The sequence below is a fragment of the Piliocolobus tephrosceles genome, chromosome 13 (genome assembly GCF_002776525.5).
Source record: "Piliocolobus tephrosceles isolate RC106 chromosome 13, ASM277652v3, whole genome shotgun sequence".
Lineage (NCBI taxonomy): Eukaryota > Metazoa > Chordata > Mammalia > Primates > Cercopithecidae > Piliocolobus > Piliocolobus tephrosceles.
In genome coordinates, this window is record NC_045446.1 from 18,325,824 (window position 1) to 18,349,044 (window position 23,221).

Sequence of the window (23,221 nt, forward strand, 5' to 3'; positions counted from 1 at the left end):
AGAAAAGCAGAAAAGAAAAAAAATCCACTTTACTGAGTCACACCCAGCTGTAAACATGTCACCGTAAGAGTCCCGCCCCCCACCCCCAGGCCGCACAGTCCGCGATGAAATGACGGGGGAGCGGGGAGGGTCGCCGGAGCGGGTGCCAAGCAGGGCAGGGCGGGCAAGTGCAGCAGGCGCTGAGTTTCCGGGAGGAAGCCCGGGGGAGGTGGGGTGGGACAAGAGCGGGGGCTGGGGGCCCGGCCGAAGACCAGGGGGCCCAGGAAGGCTCTTTCCGAAGGCCTCCCTCTCTCTCCAGCCCCTCCACTCCTCGGAGGGCATCTGCTGCGGCCAGGGAGTGCCCTGACCCAGAACCCCCGCCCCCACCAAAGGCATGTCCAACCCAGCCGTGTCCTGTTCCCCTGTGAGCCTCCGGGTCCGTCGGGGGCCTCTGGGGGACAGGTGAGGCCCCCAGCTCCTGAATCCAGCCCTAGGTTTGGGCGGCTCCTTAGGGCGCGGCACGGGGCTCTTTCCCTGGGGCCTGGGTCCCCCCGTGGCCGTCCCACTGGAATGTGGCAGTGAGGTGGGCAAGGAGGGCGCTCGTCCCCTGGCCGCATTGTCCCTCCTGCTGCGGGCAGCCCGCTACACAGCCGTCTCCTGGTCCTCCCGCTGGATCATCTGGTAGTGCTGCCGGTTCTCCAGGTAGGCGGCCAGCTCGGTGTCCTGAGCCTTCTCAGCCCGCTGCCGGGGAGTGTCTCCCTGGAGGAGGGGGAAGCTGCGATCAGCAGGGGCCAGAGGCAGGCCTACCCGCTAGCAGGCTGAGAGGCAGGGGCTCTACCTCCCTGTGGCATGGTCGGGAGGGAAGCCTCTCTGCCCACCAGCTCCTCCCCTGCTGGCTCAGGTTTCTCAGGGTCTGCTCCGTGTCTTCCCAGGGACAGCCCCTAGCCCCAGCTCCCCTCTAGGACCTTGGGAAAGGTTTGGTTGGTGCCCGCATGGGCTCCCTGCCCGCCGTCTGCTCACCTGCTGGTCTGTCTTCATGAGCGAGGCCCCGGCCTCCACGATGTAGTGGCAGATGGTGCGCTGGCCCAGGGCCGCTGCCTGGTGCAAACAGGTCTCCCCGCTGGGGAAGCAGGGGCTGGCTGTGTACCCCATCCTGGCCCCTGATCCACCCATCTGTCTCCCAAGGGCCATCAAGAAAGGGCACGAAGTTCAGGACTCTGGGGCAATAGGGGTGGCCCAGGGGATGACAGATGTGGCCAGGAAGTTTATGGGCTCTGACCTGACAAAATGGGAGGGGTGGGGAAAAGGGTGGTTTCTGGGGTGACCAGGGTCCTGCACTGCCCAGATACTCACTTTTCCTCCACGGCATCAAGGATCTCTGGGGGGGCTGGAGAAGGGGAGAGGGTGGTCAGAGAGGCCTGACAGCCCCTCTTCCCTCCCACCTTGGCCCCAGGCCCTGGGCTCCATCGCCCGGCTCACCATGGTCCAGCAGGTAGCGGACCACGTCCTTGCTGCCAGTGCTGACTGCATGGTGCAGGAGCGTGCGGCTCTGCTCATCTCGGTGCATGAGGTCGCCCCCAGCTCGGTGCAGCTCCTGGAGCTGAGGGCAGGAGGCATGGCAGGGCAGGGCCTCCTGGGGCCACCCCTCCTTCCCCCAGCTCACACGCTGGCCCACAGCCGGGTACACCAGCACAGGCCTGAAATGAGTGCGCTCATACATCTTACTCCCGAGTTGCCTCTGTGGGTCTCTCTGGAGCACCAGAGGGGCCTCTCACCCCACAGCCTGTGGGCTCCCTGGCAGCATTGGTGACCAAGCCCTGGAGCAGTGCTTCCTCTGTCCTGCTCCTTTCTAAGCACCAGGGACGGGTGGACTGAGCTAGGAAGCCCCTACTAGGAGCCATCTATTGTGGCCTAGACAGAGACATGGCGAGGTGGAATGAGAGAATCACTGGATATCCCACAGAGGGCCAGAGGATGACAGATGACAGCACCTGAGCAGGTCAGCTCTTGGCTCAACCCAGAGGCCTTGCTCCCCAGGACCTGAGGGAGCTGCTGGGGGAAGGAACTGGAGTCTGGAGCTAGTACCTTACAGAAGTCGTTCCTCTTGGCAGCCTCAATCAGCTCTTCACCTGCACGGAACACCTGCCCGTTACTCTGCAGTCGGGGGCCTGGGCTTGGCTTGGTGTTTCAGTGGACAGGACTGTGCCTGTCGGGCATGTGCGCCCAGGGCTGGGTTGGTGTGTGAAGCTCAAAGGCTGTTTGTGTAAGGCTGTGTCTGGGCCCTATCCCCACCGCACTGAGTCTCCTGCCCCCAACCAGGCAGAAAGGAGGGGCCCCAGAGGGAGAGGCCTCACCTTCAGGGGGTGCGGCATCCCCTTGCAGTGACCTGCAACAGAGCACGATGTGCTGTGACCAGCTACGGCACAGGCCAGCTGGTCACCCTCCCCAGCCCAACTGGGGGCGTCTTCATCCTTTCCACTGTTTATTGAGTGCCTGCTACACACCAAGCACTATTCCGGGTACTGGGGATACAGCAGGGAAACGAGGCAGAGGAAGCCCTTGCCCTCACGGAGCTTACATTCTAGTTCAGGGATGCAAACAAGTCAAATAAATAAGGAGTTCTGAGAGCAGGTGTGCTCTGAAGAATTCAGAACAGGTGGTGTGGCACCCCTGCAGAAGGGGTCCTAGGAGTAACCTCTCCAAGGAGGAAACCGCCAAGCTGAGATTCGAGTGGGATGGGGGTGGGGGAGCCCTGGAAAGATGGGGGAAGAGCTGGAGGCAGTGATGACAGAAGTCCAGTGGTGGCAAAAACCTGAGGCCTCAAAGAACCAAGAGAAGAGAGTGAGGCAGGACCGTGGAGGTGAATGCAGGGAGGGGGCTGGGAGCCCAGTGCAATGACCGGGGGCCTGGGGAGAACCTGAGTTCAAAGGGATGCTGAGAAAGAAGCTTCTAGGTAGGGGAATGGCCTGGTATGCTCTGCATTTTCAGTTGACCGTGGTGTGGAGATGGGAGTGGGAGGGCACGAATGGCTGCAGTGATATAAGAGCTGAGGGCCAGGGTGTGGCATGGCAGCCCTGGTGCCAGACAGGCTGGTGGCAGTGGGGACTGGGGGGACTGCTCAGGTGGTGGGGCAGGGGGCCGCCAGGACTGGCTGAAGGATGAGGTCCAGGAGAGGCAGAAGTCAGGGAGGGAGCCCAGGTGGACGTGAGGCTGCTTCCCTAGGGAACTGCAGGGCGGAAGGCGTCAGGTGGGCTTTGGCCAGGTTCAGGTTGACACCATTTAGTCAACTGGTGGAGGGGCTGGAAGCAGGGATTCCGGAGTCATCGGCTTACAGGTGGGACTGAAAGCCAGGGGCTGGCGGAACAGGACACCAGGACTCACCGGACAGTGGGTGAGCAGGGTGAGGTGGGGACAGGGGAAGTGGGGGTGGGGAGGTCAGGCCGGGCCGATGCCCCCAGCAGCTCAGGGTCCAGGATATAAATCTCATCCTGTGCGATCTCAGTCACATAGTTGAGGTGCTCCTGTGGGGGGAGGTCAGGGCAGGAGGTCAGGGCACCTGACGGTGGGGGCCGAGGGGCAGCAAGGCTGGCAGACCTGCAGAAGCCTCTGCTGTGAGCACAAACACCGAAAGGAGGTGGCCAGGGAAGGGGCCCTGCCTCTCCCTCTCCCACTCCTTCCCGTTCCTGATGCCTCCTCCGACTGCCCAGCCTTTACCATTGAGCTGGCACCTGGCCAGAGTGCCTTTGCTTCTATGTCTCCCTAGATGGCTCTGCGCTTCCAGGCCCTCCTGCCCACCCAGCAAGCCTTTGCTAGGTACCCGGCTGCCTTTCTGGCTGGCACCACACTGTACTCTCCAGTGTGGAGGGCGGGGCCGCAACCCCGTCTGTGCACACACAAGTGTGAAAGCCCTCAGAGGCATGAGGACAGAGCGGAGCCCATCAAGGGAGCTCACAGGGAAGGCATCCCAGGAGAGGCGACCCTGGGGCCCGGAACCAGCTGTGCCTGGAGCAGGCCTGCAATCGCTCACCTGGGCTCGGTCGATCCTGTAGAAGCGGCTGGCAGTGGTGGCTGTGGGAGAGAGGGCAGCTGAGGATCAGGGAGTGCCATGTCCAGGCCCAGGTCCTCTGCTGCCCCCACCTGGGTTCCCCTAGGGAGGGGACAGGAAACAGCCTGGCACTCTGGGAGTAGACTCACCGTCCAGGAAGCACCACTTGGGGGACAGTTTCTGGCATGTCGGGGACTTGGCTCCAGCACCATCGGGCTCCTGTTGAGAGAAGAAAAGGCCAGGCTGGGATAGAGTGCGGGCCAGGGAGGGAAGGGAACTTGGAGTAGGGGTAACCAGCACAGAGGAGGCTCTGCAGGGCGAGCTCGCTGCGGGAGGAAGAGGCATGTCTTCACTTCTTGCCACCCTCTTGGTGGGCACCTGGGGGAGCCCCCACCCCTTACCTGCTGCAGTCTTTCGATGTGGGCGCGGCAGAGCTCTAGGTCACTGTCTCCTGGGACCACCACAGTGCCCAGCGGCACGGCTGGAGGACGGAGCACCTGTCAGCAGCTGGCCGCATCCCACAGCCCTGCCCAAGGGGGCCCCGGCTGCCTCAGCCCCTCCTGGCCACCCTGCCAGACCACCCCACCGCACTCACAGGCCTCCTTGAGCTGCTCCTTGTCGTAGTGCAAGGCCTCGTAGTCGTGCATGCTGACGCGACTCACCTGGATGCGCAGCTGCTCAGGCACCGGCTGCTGGCTGTCGGGCAGGGCCGGCAAGCGGGGGCTCAGCAAGGGCCCTGCCTCGTTGCCACCCTCGGCCTGGCACCAAACCACGTGCCGAGAGAAGGTCCCGCCCCACTCCAACACCCCTAGGGCAGAGGGACAGTCAGCCCCTTTTACAGATGGGGAAACCAAGGCCCAGAGAGGGCAGGCTCTGGCCTCGGCGCCCAGGGCACGTGGCGGGGTGGCACGTACTCGCTGTGCAGGGGGGCGGCGCTCCGCCGCTTGGCTTTCTGCACCATGGTGGCCTGGTTGCGCAGGGCAATGCGGATGCGTGAGGCTGCAAGCTTGCAGGGCTCGCCGTCCACCTGCACCGGGATGGCCTTGGACGTGGTGAGCACCACCTCACGGCACTGTGTGAGCCGCTCGCCATGCCCGCCCACCTGCAGCGCAGCCTGTGGACACAGGAAGCTCGGGTCAGATGGCACCAGGGCTGGGGGTGTCGGGCCCCAGGCTCTGCTCCTTCCGAAGCAGAAGCTCTAGCCAGAGAACAAAGGTGAGAGTGACCCCTGGTCAGAGGGCAGAGGGGAGGGCAAGACCCCAGGTGAGGAGGGAGGGGAGGGGGCAGAGGCAATGAGGGTGACTCGTCAGTCAGAGTGGGGAGCGAAGGTATCCCGAGGCACAGCGAGGAGAGGGCGTGGGTGCCGCTCTCGAGCCAGAGGAACGAGACGAAGGAAGGTGAGGATGAACTAGGAGGCGAGTGTGGATGACCCCTTCCGCCTCTGGGCTGCGCTCCCAGGCACCATGGGCCCAGCGCCCACTCACCAAGGACGTCATGGTGAAGCCAATGACCTCGAGGTAGCCGTCGTCATGCCGCTGGGGCTCAAAGTCGTGGTGCTCCCCAGGGTGGCCCCAGGGCATGGTGCCTGCACAGTACCTGCATGGGCGGGCGATGACACGGGCCTCACAACACAGTCTCTACAGGAGAGGCCAGCAGGGCCCCATTCCCCCACCCCAGGAGGCCCCTCCTCACCTGGGGATGTTCAGGAAAACAACACACTGGGGTTTCAGGTCCTGGATCTTAGGAGTCAAGTCTGTTCCATCACACTAGAGGCGGGCGGGGGCGGGGAGGGTGTTGAGGTGCCTATGCCAGGTGGCCTCCCTCCCTTCCGACCCACCTACCCGCGGCAGCCTGGCCCCACTCACCACCACTCGGATGTGCTTGGCCAGGTCCTTGGAGCTGCCCATCAGGAAGTCGGAGAAGGCTGTCTGTGGGAGACAGAGCGTCACCATCTGCTGGCAGAGATCTTTCCTTACCAGCACCGGCAGGGCTCCTGGGGCCTGGTGGACACAGGTGGGCAGGGGCTCGGGTGGCAGAAGAGGTGGGCACAGGCGGGGCCGCAGACCCACTCACCCCAGCGTAGAACATCTTATTCCGAAAGCGGCTGTTGAATTTCTCTGGGTTGGCCTCTGGGTGGAGACAAGCAGGGGGGCCAGTGAGTCACCCCAGCCTGCCCAGGTGGGGTTGGGGGAGGGCTGGGATGGATGCCTTCACTGGCAGTAGCAGGGTCTGACCCTCCTGTGCCCACCCTGCCCTGGCCTCAGTGGGAGGCTGCCCACCTCGAGACTCGTGGAACTCCAGGGTGACATGGGCGTCAAAGCCCAGGCTGAAGTAGTTGTTGAAGACATCCAGGGGCAACTGGAAAAAGGTCAAGGGACCAAAATGAGGGCTGGGCCTCACAGATGTCCCCACTCCAGGGGCCTCGTGTGGCCGAGCCAGCTCAGCCCATCTGTTCACAGGCCTTCCCTGGTCAGCAGTGTCTGCCAGGGCTCAGCCCAGCTCACCCGCCGTCAGGCGCAGCCCTCCTCTGCCTGGCGGCTCCTGGGGGATTTCCCTGCATGCCGGGCAGCATCTCTTCCCTGTCAGCTCCCCGAACACTTCTTCCTCACATGCCATGTGGAACACGACAGTGGAGCTTGGTTTTGCTCACTGCTGAGAGTAATGCCTGGCAGGTAGCACGCGCTCCGTGCATGTTTGTGGAATAAAGCAGCATCTTCTGGCCAGGCACGGTGGCTCACGCCTGTAATCCCAGCACTGTGGGAGGCCGAGGCAGATGGATCACCTGAGGTCAGGAGTTCAAAAACAGCCTGACCAACATGGTGAGACCCCATCTCTACTAAAAATACAAAAATTAGCCAGGTGTGGTGGCAGGTGCCTGTAGTCCCAGCTACTCAGGAGGCTGACGCAGGAGAATAGCTTGAGCCTGGGAGGTGGAGGTTGCAGTGAGCCAAGACTGCATCGCTGCACTCCAGCCTGAGTGACATTGAGACTCTGTCTCAAAAAAATAAAAAAAGGAAAAAGAAAAAGAAAATTAGCCAGGTGTGTTGGCACATGCCTGTAAATCCCAGCTACTCAAGAGGCTGAGACAGGAGAATTGCTTGAACCTGGGAGGCAGAGGTTGCAGTGAGCTGAGATTGTACCACTGCACTCTAGCCTGGGCGACAGAGCAAGACTCAGCCTCAAAAAAAAAAAAAAAAAAAAAAACAGTATCTTGTGAGGCAAGCAAGTACTATTATTCCCATCGTACAAGGAAGAAGTGGAAACTGGAGAAATGAAGAGACGTGCCCAAGATCCCAGAACCAGCAAGTGGGAAAGTGGGACCCAGTCCCCAGTGGCCCGCCCTGCCCTGCCCCGCCCCACCCTGGCCAACTTACCCGGTCGGTGGCGCCTTCATCTCGGTCCTCAGGCCCTGCCTCGGGGTTGGGCTCGGCGTGGAGGTCCCAGCGGTCCAGCTGTACCACGTTCCCCTCCTCCACGTGGGAGAGGATCTTGGACACAGGCTCATCTGTGTAGCCCTGGGGGAGGAGGCAGGGACTGAGCCCTCTGTGGCTGGAGAGGCCCCAGCTGCACCCCCCTCCTATGGGTGCTTACCCCACCCCAGTTGAGGGTTCGGGCCAAGTCGTTGCCAGTACCCAGGGGCAGGATGGCAACAGGGGGCGGCGGCTTCAGGCGTAGCTGGTCCAGGGTGGAGAGGATCCAGCCCACCTTGGGGAGGGAGAGCAGAGGCAGGTCAGGCCCACAGGGATCCCGGCTTCAAGCCCAGCCCTGGTGCTCGGCTGGCCCATGCAGGGAGCTCACCGTGCCATCGCCCCCGCACGCCAGGATCCGCAGGTTGTGCACTTTGCGGTACATCTCCAGCCTGGGCTCATGGGAAGATGGCAGTGGGGTCAGGGGATGTGTGCTGTACCCCAGGAGTGAGGCAAGTTTCCCCCCACGTCCCCCACAAAACCTTGGCAAGTACTTACGCCTCCTTGGGCCCTCCCTGGCTCAGGTCGAAGACTTGTCGGGGATTGAGATACCAGAGGAAAGACTGGATGATCTTTGCACCCTGGATGGGATGAGAGCCGAGAGTCAGGCAGTGGTGGGATGAAGTGGGAGAAGCACAGGGAGAGGGGTGTGACTGTGGGAACCAGGGCCAATAAGGGGTGAGGGGTGGAGAAAGGACAGGATTTTCTCAGTATCTCTGGGAAAGAGGGATTCGGGCAGAAGCCAGAACGGGCTCTGGGAATAGCTGCTGGCAGACAGGCTGGACCCCAATCCCCGCCCGAGCCCTCAGCTGAGAGGCAAGGCCACGTTTACCTGGTTGCCCCCACTCTTGGGGTTCACAAACACCAGCAGGGGCTTCATGAGCGGGGAGGGGGTGGGTCTGATGATGAAGGGTCTCCAGCGGCCCTCCTGGGAGACAAGGCAAGAGCCTGTAAGCTCCTTCCTGTCCAGGACACCCTACCATCATCCTTAGCAGGCCCCCTGGGGACTCTGTCCCCCCTTCTGTACCCTCATGTACCACCTCTGGGCCAGATCTTACCAGGCCACAGAGCAGAAACTGGCATCTAATCCTGCCCTCCTCAGAGGCCCCAGAGCCCACACGGACCCCTGCCAGCTGGCAGCATTAGCCGGGGGTGGAAGGTCTGTACCCTGAGCAAGACCCCTCTCTCCGGCTCCCCTGCAGCCTCTACCCAGCCTGGGACTGACCTCAGGCCCTTTCTTGCTGGACTTCCTCTTGAAGGATGCCCTCTTCTTCTTCTTGCTTGCTTTCAGGGTATTCTGCAAGGGAAGCAGGGGCGTTGGTGACAAGGTGGGCAGGCTGGGGTGGCTGGCAGACCCCAAGTGCGTGGGGGGCATCAAGGATGCAGGAAGTACTCACCTGGGGCCTCCGCGCGCGGAGGATCCAGGTGGGCGGGATGACCACGGCCGCGTGGACCCCCAGAGAGCACGGCTCCTCAATCTGCTGCAGCATGAAGCAGGAGACCTTGCTGTGGTACTGAGGAGAGTGAGGGGTGGGGCTCAGCGGGACCGTGTTCGGACTCAGGGACCCAAACCCAGCAGTGCAGGGCGTGGCCCTGGGGGCAGGGGCACCACTCACTGCCTGCTTGCACCATGAGCAGCTGATGGCCACAATCTCCTTGCTGTGGAAGGTGAACTTCTGCTGGAATCCCTGAGGGTAGACAGGACAGATGGGCACCAGGGCAGGCCTGGAGCAGCAGACCCAGTCCCTCTCCTGCTGCCAACCTCTATCCACCCAGACACAGGGCCTCGCTATGTTCCCAGGCTGGTCTCAAACTCCCAGGCTTAAGCAATCTGCCTCAGCCTCCCAAGTAACTGGGAACAACAGGCATGTGTCACCATGCCCAGCTTTGAACGCATTTTTTTTGTTTTGAGATGGAGTTTCGCTCGTTGCCCAGGCTGGAGTGCAGTGGCATGATCTCAGCTCACTACGACCTCCACCTTCCAGGTTCAAGCGATTCCCTCGTCCCAGCCTCCTGGGTGGCTGGGATTACAGGCGCCCACCACTATGCCCGGCTAATTTTTTCTATTTTTAGTAGAGATGGGGTTTCACCACGTTGGCGAGGCTGGTCTTGAATCTCCATCACCTCAGGTGATCCTCCCGCCTCAGCCTCCCAAAGTGCTGGGATTACAGGCGTGAGCCACCATGCCCAGTCTGAATACGTTTTTTAAAATAAAAAATATATACATATAAAATAAGCCTGAAGAGCAGGACTGCTTAGCCAGGGCCCCCTGACTGCCTGCAGTTACCTGCACAGCACCGTGTGCATACTGCAGGCTGACTCCTGCCTCACTCCCATTTTCCCTCCTTCCTACCCCCGAGGCCTGACCAGGCCCCCATGTGCTCTTAAAGAAATGTACTGCTGCTTCCGAGTACCTATCACATTCATTCCCTGTTCATCCCACAGGCTGTTATGAAAGGCCTGTAGTGGGCCAGGCGCTGAGAATCAGTGAAGTGAGCCTCTCCATCTTTGAGAGCCTGCACTTACTGAGGGAGGCGGGCAAGAAGCAAACAGGTAAGTGAACCAAACAACTGTGGACTGTGTTAGGCGGTCACCTGGAAAGCCTGGCTTCAAGCCACACTGTCCTCAGGAGGGTGGGAAACCGCTGCCCAGCTTGGTGCTTGGCACACAAGTATCCACCGAGTCACCGAATGAGTAAAGTCTATACGATTCTCCAAATGGCCACTTGCAGCTTCAAAGCAGGCCAGGCGTGCCACGTCGGAAGAAAACTTTCCTCCCTGCTCTCCTGCTAAGCCCAGAGACCAAGAGCAGGCCAGGGTGCTTGGGGACTGAAGGCACTGCAGCCAGGCTGAGTCAGCCCTGGACTCTGCATGCCAGGGTGCGATCAGTGATGGGCAGGCCACATTGGCCACACAGCCTGGGCTCAGGCCCACAGGTGCAGGTGGTGATTTCCTCGGGCAGGGCCTCTCACCTTCCCACAGTGCCGACACTTGCCGTCCTGGCGTCGTCTGTGTACCCAGTGGTGCCGTACAAAGGTTGGCTGGGGGAGAAGTGGAGAAATTTCACCAGGTGAGGGGTGGGTGGGGGCACAGCCCTAAGGATGGCCCACGTGGCTCAATACATCAAAGGTGGGGGCTGCAGGAAGCTCTCTGCAGTCCTGCGCGTGAGTGGAGGAGGGGCTGAAGACTCTCTTCATGGCCCAGGGGAGGCTCAGAGTCAAAGGAGAGCCGGAGAAGGCTGGGAAGCACCAAGAGGCACAAGCTGTGCCACCCCCTCCGCAGGCAGCGCTAGTTAGGCCCCTGCATGGCGGAACTCAGACCTCAGAGAGCAGCAGCCTAGAGGGAGCCGAGCCCCCTGCTGGCACTCCGGAGGCACTGCAGAGATGCCCATGCCAGAATCTTAGGGTGGCCCTGTCCCTGAGCACCCTGGACACTTACCTCGCGCACGTTCCTGGAGCCTGATTCACGGAAGGACGGCTTACAGCGGAAATTTATCTGTGAAACACAGCAGTGACCACCAAAATGTCAGAACCTTCCTTCAGGGTCAGGTATATGGTCACTTCCTCCAGGACAACCCAGAGTCATCCTCAAAAGGCGGGGATACCCCCATATCATCCCGAGAGTCCTTGAAACACGAGACGCCTCCTGTGAGAAGCCCTCCTGCCTCTCTGCCTCCTCCTCACTAGCCAGAGGGATCTTTCCTTCTTCCACCCAGTACCCAGGATGAGGGGGAGGTTGGGAGCTTCGGGTTCATCTCCCCAACTAACATGGGACCATGTTTGCTCATCGTTCTCTTTTTTTTGAGACAGTCTCACTCTGCCGCCCAGGCTGGAGTGCAGTGGTGCAATCTCGGCTCACTGCAACCTACACCTCTCGAGTAGCTGGGATTACAGGTGTACGCCACCACACCTGGCTACTTTTTGTAATTTTTAGTAGAGATGGGGTTTCACCATGTTGGCCAGGCTGGTCTCAAACTCCTGACCTCAGGGTGATCCACCTACCTCGGCCTCCCAAAGTGCTGGGATTACGGGTGTGAGCCACCGCGCTCGGCCGCATCCTTTTCTTCCTTGCCCTGTGGCACTCACGACCTGGGCACATGCAGCCAGCCTGGTTCTCGCATGCAGACTTGAGCTGCCTGGCCCCTGGAGACCTTTAGCTAATCTGTGGAACCCTAGCTCGATTTCCACCTTAGATGATGAGCGTACAGTGCTTGGGGCTGCATTTCTATTTCCTTTCCCATAACTGTCCCTACTTCAGCCTTATTAGAGGTATAAGGAAGTCTCACTTTACAATTCAGGGGCTGGGGAAAGCAGCCCGTGTGAGCCTGCCTGAGCCACTCCTAGTCTTACAGTCTCTCTCGTATGCTGGCCTGGGTTTCTGCAGGCTGGGGAGCCCTGCCCCTCCACGCGAACCCTTCTGCCCCTGGCCTTGACCCGCCTGTCCAGTGCTGCCTCTACTTCCCTCTAGAAGCACAGTGCCCAGACATGCCCCCAGATGCAAATGCACAGTGGACAATGGCCCTTGGGGAAAGGTCTCCACAGAGGCGGGGTGTAGGGGATCCCCCCAGCCACAGCTGAGTTATGAAGCTTCAATGTCAATGAAGCAAATCAATGGCCTCTTCTAAGCGCTAGTTTGGACATGGGAAATGGTACAAGGGCCACCATTTGTCAATTCATTCCATTGAGTGACATTCAACGAACCCACTAGCTGCCAGGTTTGTTCCAGGCAGTGGGGATACAGCAGCTAATCAGTGAGAAGCCAGGATTCGAACACAGTCATTTGGCTCCAGGGTCCTTGACTTTTCACCCCCGAGGGGTGGGTCGCTCCTGGCAGGCCATATTTGTATAATGTGTGGGTGTGTGGGTGTGCTGAAAGGGCCTCAGCACCCAAAGGGCAGGGGCGGGCAAAGCTGAGCTACCCACCCACCTTCTCCAGCTGCTCGATGCAGGGCGTGTGCACCACAATCTTGCAGGCTGCGCACTTTCTTCGAGACACTGACTTCTGCTGCAGGACAGGAAAGAGAGGGCCCCTGAGGCACCAGGTAAGTCTATCTCGGAGGCTGCCTGCCTCAGCACAGCTGCCCTCTGTGTGCACTGGGAAGCCCCAGTCCTGGCGTCCAGACAAAGCCCCTGCACCCCTCACTATCCTGGGGCGACCCACAGCAGGGGTGCTAGGGAGCGGGCTTGATCCCACCTTCCTGGAAAAAGGCAGCGGCTATTGGCTCCACCAGCAGGGGGCAGCGTGCCCCAGCAAGCACTCACCAGCATCCTGGCTACACAGTACTGCTCCCCAACGTAGCAGAAGTCCCCCGACACGTTGGTCTCGAACCAGATGTGCTCCCCATATGTCGCTGACTCCTAGCCATGGGATGGGCTTACTCAGCGCATGCTGGCCACCCAGCCCTCCCTCCCATCAGCCCCTGCCCACCCGCCCTCTCCCAAGACAAACCCGCTCCAGCGCCCTGATCAGCCCTGCTCTGTTCCGTCTGCCCCACTGTCCCAACCCTTCCAGGCTTGGCTCTTCCAGCTGCCTGGAGTGCCTCCACCCTCCAACTGCACCTTGGCCAAGAGCCAGCGGGGCTGGGACCCATGGGTGTTCAGGCACTCACGCTCCAGTCCACTGTGCTCCGAATCTGCCTCTCTGATTCGCTGCACGGGGCCCCAGGGGTGGGCGGAGCGGGGGCCAGGTGCTGGAGGCCCGACTTGGTGATGGCTTTCCTACAGAGGAGAAGACAGCTGAGGAGGGGGCTGAGCACTTGCTGACCCTACTTCCTCCCACCTCCTGGGGCCTCTGCCCTCTCCATGACCTCGGCAACAGGGAGGGCGGAGGAGCCTCCCAGCAGCCCCAGAGACTAAGAGGCTCCCTGCAGGAGACATGGCCTTTTGGGGTACGCTGTCTTCAGAGCACTGCCCAGAGTGTTCCCAAGTGGGGAACCCTCACCCAGGCAGAACTTCAAGGCCCTAGCCCAGGCCAGACCCACAGGAGGTCACACCACTCGCCCTGCTGGCCACAGCTATACCTACGCGAGCAGGGCGCTCCAGGCCTGGGGTCCCGCCGCCTTGCGCCGTAGGGCTACCTGGCGCCTGCGGGACAGTGGGCGCACATGGGTGGGCAGCACGGTGCTGGCGGTGGTGCCTGAGGCTCTTCGGCCCCCAGGGCCAGGGTGCTGGCCTGAGGGCCGCCGCTGGCTGAGGCGCCGATAGTAGCCGTGCAGGCCCCAGAGAGCGTGGTCATACACGGCATCCGCAGGGAGCAGGTGGGAGGAGGCTCGGCGCAGGTAGCCGGGCAGGGGCGACAGCGGCCTGGCGCCCTGGGGTGGGGATGGCCCTGGTGTCTTGGTGCCTGGCTGGACGGCGCTCCACGCCCCGGCTGCCACATCCTCCTGGACACCCTTCTCCTCCTCCTCATTCATGCCCACAAGCCCGGTCAACAGCAGGGGTGCGCCAAGAAGTTGGGCCCCCACAGTGGTAGGCTGTGGAGTGGGCACCTTATCCACGATGAAGCGGGGGTTGCAGGAAGGGGGCACAGTGCTGGAGCGCCGGCGGCTGGAACCCCGGGCCCTCACCCCGCAGCTCAGGAGGCAGCCCTGGAGCTGGGCGCTGGAGCGGCGCCGCTGTGCCAGTGAGGAGGAGGCCTGCCCAGCAGGGGAACGACGCCGGGCCTTGCCCGTGGGCAGCCCCACACCGCTGGGCCGCCGCTTCCCCTCTCCAGGGCCTGGCACCTTCCACTGGAAATGTCTCCTAAAGAAAGTCTCCATGGCAGGCGGGTGGCTGTTGGGCACAGATACCGGGGACATCAGGAGCTGGACCAGGCCATGGTCTGTCCTGCGTCTGGGAGCCCATTCACAGCCTCTGCCCCATGAGGAGGGAAGCACCCCCGAGGGAGGCAGGGGTCACTGCAGCCTCTGACCTCCACGTGAGGGTCCCCAGGGTGCTCAGGGGAGCCCAAGTTTATAGCTGTTGGAGCAGACGCTCTCCCCCGTTGCACCCTAGGGAGTCCTGGAGTTGTAGGTAGGTGGGTGCTTCAGACTACCCCTTCTTCCCCCATCCAGGCACCAGAATCCACAGAGCCCTGGCCTAAAGGCCTCCACCTGCCCCACCGGAAGCTGATGGAAAAGAAAACAAAAAGAAAATGGGGAGTCGGTCTGTCTGGATGGACGGTGGGGCCCAGGGCAGGGCTTCCTACTCGCTGGGTCTTTGTTTTGCCACCAACATGGGGGAGCAGGTTAGGTGTCTCCCCCGGGATATGGCACAAACCAAGCTATAACAAAATGAGGCTCTCTGCAAAGGAACTCAGTCCTGACAGGACCCCCAGAGTCTCTTGGCCCCGAGCCTCGGGGTCAGGCTGAAGGTGACTCCTGGAGAGGGTCTAATGTGTAGCTCAGGGGAGACTAGGTCTCAGGGAACTGCAGAGTCGCTGTCCAGCTCACCCCGGGGAGGGGCTGCTCAGTCTTCCTTCACCCAGGGGGCCGTGACAATAGGCTTGGGCCAAACGCAAAGCCTTCTGGATTCTGGGTGTGTGCGTGCCTGTACATCTGAGGCACTGATGGTAAGAACTTTCTGGTGCTCAACTGCTCTGTCTCACCTTTCTGAAGGGACAAAGTATGGATACCCCAGGGTGAAGCTGGGTGATGCTGGGAAACCATTCTGATTCTGCTGCTGAGGGAGCCTGTGACTAGACATTCTTCTGCGGCCCTGATGCTGGATGCTCGGATACTCACAATTTCAAATGCTGCAGGGAGGCAGGAGCTGTGGGCATCATCCTAGCTCCCACCTGGACCTGGTCTCCCCAGATCCATCCTGAACTCATGCTCTGCTCCCTCTGCCAGCTCACCTCCACCCTGTCTACCCTTCTTCACAGCCAGCATCGAGCTCCTGTGCCCTCACCTCTCCTAACATTAGGGGAAGGGCAGCCTGCCTGGCATGGATCAGGGTGGCAATGCCTCCAGGTACCTGAGGCTACCTGTGCCCCACAGCAGGTGATCTCCTGGGCCCTGGTCCTTGTCCTGGTCCTGGGGAGAGACTGGTGGGGGATGCATCCTAGCCCTGGGCAATCACAGAGGTCAGAGTCACAGCCCTGGGACAGTGCTTTCTGGGGCTGACAGAAGCCCTGTGGTCCCCTGAAGGCTGGCATGAGGTAGGCATGGTGCACCGTGGATGCCCTGGATGCACTGTGGACAGGAGGGAGGATGAAGGCAGAGATGATGGGTTGGAGGAGTCAGGCCCAGGCCACACGTCTAGCACCTTCTCCTTCCATACACCACACCCTGATTTGCTACTGCCCTGCAGGTCTTGAGCAGCTTCAGGCCAGGTGCAGGGGTGTTGAGGGAAGAGACGGACACGGTGGAGGTGCCTAGGGAAGCAGAGTTCTGCACGGCTCAGCTCTTGCCTATTGGAGTCTGCAGCTGCCTCAGATGACAGGGAGGTCAGGGCAGTGCTCTTATGACCCCAAATGTGCCCCATTCAGAGCAGACCGCCTGGGCAGGAGGGAGCTGCAAGGGCAGGACGGCAGGCATGGGCGGAGAGCGCTGGGCCTCCCCCAAAATCACCAGTGTCACGGCTGCCACTTACTGAGCCCCTATGTGTCAGGCACTGTGCTAAGCCCCTGGCAAACACTGAGATCATTTCATCAACCGTAACCCCAATGAATAGGTACTGCATCACGCTGTTCCCGACGAGGAAGTTGACGCAGAGGTGGCCTGCCTAGGGTCCCCGGGCAGTCAGTGTGGAGCCCAAGTCTACCTAATGGCAAAGCCTGTGCCCCAGAAATGGGGTGGGTTGCAGGGTCCTTCCTCCTGAAACATGAGGCTGGGATGGGGTAGGAAAGGGAACCAGGTAGGGAATAGTAACGAACGCCTGCTATGTGACAGGCCCTGGGCTAAGTACTTTATCATCTCATGTGATCCTCACCACAGCCCCGTGAGGTAGGCAGGACCCACAGCTCCATTCTAGACACAGAGAAACTGAGGCTTCAAGAGGGCCAATAACATGCCACGGTCCCACGGCCAGTCAGCGGCAGAGTCGGGACCTGAACCCAGGTCTTCCCGACCTGGGACCTACTTTGTGTCAGGGAAGAGGAGCCTGAAGGCCCAACTGTCCCCTGTCGTCAAGGCACTGGCCTGCCAGCCCTCCCCAGGGTGTCAGCTTTCCCCGCCCGCCTGGTCAGGCCGCCCTGTGACAGCTGCCCAGCCTGGAGGAGATTAGTCACCCGGACACACCGCCTGATGCTAGTGTCACCCAGAAAACAAAAGGCCACAGTCAGTGGGGGAGGTGCCGCTGCAACCGTGGGCGGCGGTGAGGGCTGGGCCCAGCTTGCGGCCCCAAACCTGCACTGACAACAGGGACCAGGACCCCCTCGAGGGACAAGGGCAGCTGGCACGTGGTCCTGCGGTGCCCAGCTCCACACACTGCCAGGCAGCCCAGGTCCACATCTGTCCAGGAGTCTCCTCAGTGGCCGATGGTGCCGCCCCTCCCAGCAGAGTGGGGTGGGCAGGGCCGGCAGTGCTATGTGACTGTGTGCAAGTTGGCCCCTCACGGGCCTCAGTTGCCCTGTCTGTCTGGGGAGACTGTCAGAGTGGCTGAGCTATTTTGCCACAGGCTCTCCTGCTGGGCACCCATGCCTCCGTGCTCCCATGCCCCTCCCCGCAGGCCTGTGCTTCCTGTTCCTCTGGTCTCCATAGAAACCTCTGTCCCTGGTCAGCAAGAGCCTGACTCCTCACTTCCTATCTCTGCTGGGGTTTCTCCTGGGCCTTGTTGGAACCACCCTGGGCCTGAGCCTCTCCGATAGCACAGCTCTGCGTGACAGTGTCTTCTCACCTCGTGCTCTTGGTCACCTCCAACTCACCACACAGTACGTGCAAAGGTCACCCCGAGAGCTTCAACACCAAGAGCACAGCAAAATGGCTGCCCCTCGGTCTCCGGGTGGGGAGCCTGACACACCAACGGGGACAGGATGGGAAAGGACTCAGGGGACCCCATCAACCTCCGGCTCTGGGGCCTGACAAGGACAGGGCCTGGGAAAGGACAGAGGAAGTCAGGAGGCAAGACCAGTGGTGTGTGGCCGTGCGCCCTTGCTAGACAGTGCCTGAAGCTGTGGGCAGCCGAGCTGCAGTGGCTGCCATGGGGGCGGGCAGGCCGGAGAGCTTCACCGGCTACTGCTGCAGCAGACAGGACACCCACCCTCCAGAGACCAGGCCATCTCACGCCTTATGCTAGTTTCAAGGGCGCTGGCATCCTGAATCTGCCATTGCCACCCTAAGGCTGATCTACTAACCTTTCTCAGCCTCAATTTTCTCATCCGCAAAATGGAGCTCACACCATCTGGTTCAGAAGATTGGCATAAAGGAGGTCTGGATGCGATGACGGAGGGAGAGTGCCTGGCGATACCTGGCAGACAGCAGGGGCCTGGCAGGGCCTACACCCACCACAGACACCAGAGCATGTGACTGTGCCACCTCCTGGGGTTTGTCTGCCCACAGTGAGGCCGGGAACCCAGAAAGGGAAGCAGGAGTGTCCAGGGTGGCCACCACCCACCGCATGAGGAACAGAGCCGGCCGCAGGTGCCACCTGGGTATCTGCTCGTGTCGTGAGGAATGCACCCTCTGCACCCGGTACCAGGCCTGGCCTCCTGAGCTGCTCTCACAGGACACCCCATGGGACTGACCCAAAGTGCCCACTCCACACCCTGGGCAGGGCCTCGTCCGCCTTCTGCTCCGTGAAGGCTGGGCATGGTGCATGGCGACCCCACCTCCAGCAGCCCCAGAGCAAGGGCCTGCAGCTGCCTCCCCAGAACCCCCTTGGCTCTGCTCCCACAGTCCCTGGGTCAGAGGGAAGGAGGTGGGGAAGCTGGAAGGGAGGCCGGCCCCTCCCCAGTCAGCCTAGGGGCTGGGGAGGCAGGGTCCTCCCTTCCCAGGCTGTGACTCACCACAGGGATCCTGTCAAAAACAACAAACAAAATGTACCTCGGGGAGCAGGTGGGCCAGGCTGGACGGTAAGAAGGCGACCAGGCCAGTGAGTGTTTACTCGGCAGGGTCTGCCCTGGCTCAGCAAGAGCTTGGTGGGACCATTTTCCATCAGCTCAGGAACGTGGCAGGGCAGGCCCCTCACCTAGGGATGGTGGGGCCTGGGTCCACCCGGATCCAACCCTCCCCATACCCACCCAGCCAGATACAGAGGGAGGAAGCAGAAGGCAAGGAGGGGCTGGGGGCCCCTTTTGACCTGATCTGGAAGGCAGGGCGCAGGCGGGAGCGGGGCAAGCAGGAGGGAGCTGGGGTCCCCAATGCCGGGCTCTGGCTCCAGCTCCGGGCTGGCGGCCTCTGCTGAGCAAGTCCTAGTTTGGAGAGCGAGCGGCCGTGGCTGTTCCTCTGCCCCCTCCCCCTTGTCACCCTCCTCCTCGCAGCCTGAGACAGCCGTTATGAAAATAACCCGATTGGTAACCGAACGCACTTCCTCTCCCAGCGGCGGCTCCCGGCCCTGCAGCAGGCGGCGGGTGGGCGGGCGGGCACACTGCGCACGAGCATGCCTCCCAGCTCCTTTTCCCAAGGTCCCCAGAGTCAGGCTGGGTGACAGCCCAGTGGCCTGCCTTCCACCTGGCGCCCAGCCCAGCCCACGCCTCAGCTTGGGAACGAGGTCTAAGGAGAGAGAAGTGGGAGGGAGAAGTGGGAGCCAGGCCGTTTTAGGGAGGGGGCCCCCCACTAATGCCCCCTATTTAGCCACCTAATGCCTTCTGACGCCCACTGGACAGGTTTTCTGAGGTCTGGGGAAGCTAATCACGCCGGCTCCAGACAAAACAACCACAAAAATAAGTATCTGTGGCGTGTTTCACAACTTACAAAGTACTTTTTCACCAGCATTACAGACGGGAGGCTGTTTTTTTTCCCTGTGTGGACGGCGTTACTGTCCCACTGAATAGATGGGGCACTCGAGGCTTGTGGAAGCCTGTGACTGCCCATGACTCAGAATTGGTTGAGCTGGGACTCCAGCTTCCCGTCTTCTGGCTCTGCCAAGCTAAAGAATGCCCAGAAGAGACCAGTCCATGTTACATGTATCCTGACCAGAATGCCACCCTCCCAGCTCCCAGTCCTGCCATGGCGCCCTAGGGTCTGGGGAGTGGCAGCTGTCCAACTGCCTGATCCTAAGACCTCTTTAAACTTTTTTTTTTTTTCCTTTGAGATGGAGTCTTGCCCTTTCACCCAGGCTGCAGTGCAACGGCATCATCTCGGCTCACTGCAACCTCCGCCTCCCAGGTTCAGATGATTCTCCTGCCCCAGCTTCCCGAGTAGTTGGGGTTACAGGCACCTGCCACCACGCCCAGCTAATTTTTGTATTTTTAGTAGAGATGGGGTTTCACCATGTTGGCCAGACAGGTCTCGAATTCCTGACTTCATGATCTGCCCGCCTTGGCCTCCCAAAGTGCTGGAATTACAGGCATGAGCCACCGCACTTGGCCCTTTTTTTTTTTTTTTAAATGAGGGAAGGGACAAGGCGCTTCCACACCCTCCCTGGGCACACCATCCACCAGGAACCTCCATGTGCTCAGCTACTTGAAAGCTCCCAGACCCCTTTACACTCTCAAAATTGGTGAAGATCCCAAAAGAGTTTTGTTTTAGGGGGTGACAGCTATTAATATGTATCATATCAGATATTAAAACTGAGAAATGCTTAAGATATTTATTAGCTTAAAAACAATAAGCCCATTACATGTTAATATAAACAACACTTTTATAAATAATTTTCTAAAAAAAGTTAGCAAAAAGAGTGGCATCATTTTACATTTTTTGCAAATCTCTTTAATGTCTGGCCTAATAGAAGGCAGCTGGATTCTCGTGTCTATTCCTGCATTCAATCTGTTGTGACGTGTTGTTTTGGTTGAAGCATATGAAGAAAATTCTGCCTCACACAGACATGTAGTTACAAAAAGAAGGAATATCTTTAACAGCCTTTCCAGGTAATTATAGATTTTCTTTGCTACTACACCAAAATATGACAAATGATAGTTTCTCAAAGGTTAGTAGCAATGTGGAATCTAAAACTCAATCAGGCCAGGCACAGTGGTTCACACCTGTAATCCCAGCACTTTGGGAGGCCAAGGCAGGCAGATCGACTGAAGTCAGGAGTTTGAGACCAGTCTGGCCAACATGGCGAAATCCCGTCTCTAATACAAAAAAAAAAAAATTAGTTGGGCGTGGTGGCAGGTGCCTGTAATCCCAGCAACTTGGGAGGCTGAGGCAGGAGAATCGCTTGAACCTGGGAGGCGGAGGCTGCAGTGAGCCGAGATCACGCCATTGCACTCCAGCCTGGGCCACAGAGCGAGACTGTCTCTAAATAAATAAATAAATAAATAAATATAAAACCATGTCAATGAACTTTTCACTGGACTACCTTGCATTTTGGATTTTGTAACATCCAGCACTGGTCACACTGGCCACTGGCCACTGGTGCTTGATGTTACAAAATCTGATGTTACCGATTTACTGAGTTATGCAGATCTTCCAAATGGTGACACATTTTGTTTTATTTTATTTTTTATTTTTATTTTTTGAGATGGAGTCTGGCTCTTGTTGCCCAGGCTGGAGTGCAATGGCGCAGTCTCAGCTCACTGCAACCTCAGTCTCCCGGGCTCAATTGATTCTCCTGTCTCAGCCTCCCGAGTAGCTGGGATTACAGGCATGGGCCACCACACTTGGCTAATTTTTTTTTTTTTTTAACTTTTATTGAGGCGGAGTCTCGCTCTGTCGCCCGGACTGGAGTGCAGTGGCCGGATCTCAGCTCACTGCAAGCTCTGCCTCCTGGGTTTATGCCATTCTCCTGCCTCAGCCTCCGGAGTAGCTGGGACTACAGGCGCCCGCCACCTCGCCCGGCTAGTTTTTTTGTATTTTTAGTAGAGACGGGGTTTCACCGTGTTAGCCAGGATGGTCTCGATCTCCTGACCTCGTGATCCGCCCGTCTCGGCCTCCCAAAGTGCTGGGATTACAGGCTTGAGCCACCGCGCCCGGCCAATTTTTTTTTTTTTTTTTTAATTTTTAGTAGAAACGGGGTTTCACCATGTTATCCAGGCTGACCTCGAACTCCTGACCTCGTGATCCGCCCGCCTCGGCCTCCTAAAGTGCTGGGATTACAGGCGTGAACCACCGCGCCTGGCCTTATTTTATTTTATTATTATTTTTTTGAGACAGAGTCTTGCTCTGTCGCCCAGGCTGGAGTGCGATGTTGCGATCTCAGCTCACTGCAACCTCCTCCCAGGTTCAAGCGATTCTCCTGCCTCAGTCTCCTGGATTGCTGGGATTACAGGTGTGTGCCATCACATCCAGCTAATTTTTGTATTTTTAGTAGAGACGGGGTTTCACCACGTTGGCCAGGCTGCTCTCAAACTCCTGACCTCAGGTGCTGCCTGCCTCAGCCTTCCAAAGTGTTGGGATTACAGGTGTGAGCCTCCACCCCTGGCCCACATGTTATTATATAATACCAAAAATCACACCAACTTTACTACTGATCTCATCAGAAAAATTTTAAGTCCAAGGAAGCTGTCAGGCTCTAGGAAATGAATAAAAAGGTTTCCAAAATTCTCATTTTTGCTCAAAAGCTCAAATTCTATCATTGGCAACAAATATTAATTTGTTTATTTTTAAAAAATAAATATAGAGATGAGGTCTCACTGTGTTGCCCAAGCTGGTCTTGAACCCCTGGGCTCAAGTGATCCTCCCGCCTCGGCCTCCCAAAGTGATAGGATTACAGATATGAGCCATGGTGGCCCATGCCTGGCAACAAATAGTGATACCGTTTTGGAAGTGACAAACTCATGTCATTCACTTTTGAGAAAATGTCTACCAAATACCTATATCTGACTAGTTCGTTTATCAGGTGTCCAAGTACAAATGGTGTTCTTTTTTTTTTTTTTTTTTTTGGCGGAGTCTCGCTCTGTCGCCCAGGCTGGAGTGCAGTGGCACTATTTCGGCTCACTGCAAGTTCCGCCTCCTGGGTTCACTCCATTCTCCTGCCTCAGCCTCCCGAGTAGCTGGGACTACAGGCGCCCGCCACCACGCCCGGCTAATTTTTTGTATTTTTTTTAAGTAGAGACAGGGTTTCACCATGTTAGCCAGGATGGTCTCGATCTCCTGACCTCGTGATCCACCTGCCTCGGCCTCCCAAAGTGCTGGGATTACAGGTGTGAGCCACCGTGCCCCACCCCAAATGGTGTTCTTAAAAGCAGCACCTAGTACAGCTTACAACTCCACCGAGTAAGAGCTTTTCCTCATCACAGTTTGGTTTGCAGCAAAGGTGCCTTATGTATATTTCATATTCCTTCATGCAAAATATCAGAAGGTATAGGTACGCAAGGGTCTAGACTTTGTAACATTAATGATCTTCACTACTTTTATTTATTTATTTATTTATTTTTTTTTTTGAGATGGAGTCTGGCTCTGTGGCCCAGGCTGGGGTGCAGTGGCCAGATCTCAGCTCACTGCAAGCTCCGCCTCCCGGGTTTACGCCATTCTCCTGCCTCAGCCTCCCGAGTAGCTGGAACTACAGGCGCCCACCACCTCGCCCGGCTAGTTTTTTGTATTTTTTAGTAGAGACGGGGTTTCACCGTGTTAGCCAGGATGGTCTCGATCTCCTGACCTCGTGATCCGCCCTTCTCGGCCTCCCAAAGTGCTGGGATTACAGGCTTGAGCCACCGCGCCCGGCCGATCTTCACCTATTTAAAAAAAGATTTCAACTTTTATTTTAGATTCC

At 59.0% G+C, this 23,221-nt stretch overlaps 1 protein-coding gene across 11 annotated transcripts in view; it reads right to left on the bottom strand.

The window, feature by feature from the left end:
• Positions 1-11: 11 nt before the first annotated feature.
• The window catches only part of DGKZ (diacylglycerol kinase zeta), a 53,471-nt gene continuing 30,261 nt past the window's right edge, over positions 12-23,221 (bottom strand). The window contains exons 1-32 of one of the 11 annotated variants that reach the window (XM_023215734.2): positions 18,707-19,652; positions 13,514-14,260; positions 13,099-13,207; positions 12,752-12,847; positions 12,417-12,491; positions 10,929-10,985; positions 10,463-10,531; positions 9,108-9,179; positions 8,889-9,005; positions 8,717-8,788; positions 8,324-8,419; positions 7,990-8,072; positions 7,823-7,883; positions 7,616-7,729; positions 7,399-7,539; positions 6,304-6,382; positions 6,098-6,153; positions 5,890-5,952; positions 5,717-5,790; positions 5,509-5,620; positions 4,939-5,138; positions 4,620-4,720; positions 4,426-4,505; positions 4,174-4,243; positions 4,007-4,047; positions 3,361-3,500; positions 2,334-2,365; positions 2,065-2,108; positions 1,459-1,579; positions 1,333-1,366; positions 1,000-1,099; positions 12-738 (exon numbers count right to left, since the gene is read on the bottom strand). In XM_023215734.2, coding sequence (XP_023071502.1) covers positions 622-738; positions 1,000-1,099; positions 1,333-1,366; positions 1,459-1,579; positions 2,065-2,108; positions 2,334-2,365; positions 3,361-3,500; positions 4,007-4,047; positions 4,174-4,243; positions 4,426-4,505; positions 4,620-4,720; positions 4,939-5,138; positions 5,509-5,620; positions 5,717-5,790; positions 5,890-5,952; positions 6,098-6,153; positions 6,304-6,382; positions 7,399-7,539; positions 7,616-7,729; positions 7,823-7,883; positions 7,990-8,072; positions 8,324-8,419; positions 8,717-8,788; positions 8,889-9,005; positions 9,108-9,179; positions 10,463-10,531; positions 10,929-10,985; positions 12,417-12,491; positions 12,752-12,847; positions 13,099-13,207; positions 13,514-14,247 — 3,360 coding nt within the window. In that variant the 5' untranslated portion in view covers positions 14,248-14,260; positions 18,707-19,652 and the 3' untranslated portion in view covers positions 12-621. Of the gene's footprint in view, positions 739-999; positions 1,100-1,332; positions 1,367-1,458; positions 1,677-2,064; positions 2,109-2,333; positions 2,366-3,360; positions 3,501-4,006; positions 4,048-4,173; positions 4,244-4,425; positions 4,506-4,619; positions 4,721-4,938; positions 5,139-5,508; positions 5,621-5,716; positions 5,791-5,889; positions 5,953-6,097; positions 6,154-6,303; positions 6,383-7,398; positions 7,540-7,615; positions 7,730-7,822; positions 7,884-7,989; positions 8,073-8,323; positions 8,420-8,716; positions 8,789-8,888; positions 9,006-9,107; positions 9,180-10,462; positions 10,532-10,928; positions 10,986-12,416; positions 12,495-12,751; positions 12,848-13,098; positions 13,208-13,513; positions 15,586-17,762; positions 19,653-23,221 lie in introns of those variants that run through there. The other 10 variants (XM_023215733.2, XM_023215732.3, XR_002732297.1 and 7 more) reach the window with 10 other exon arrangements.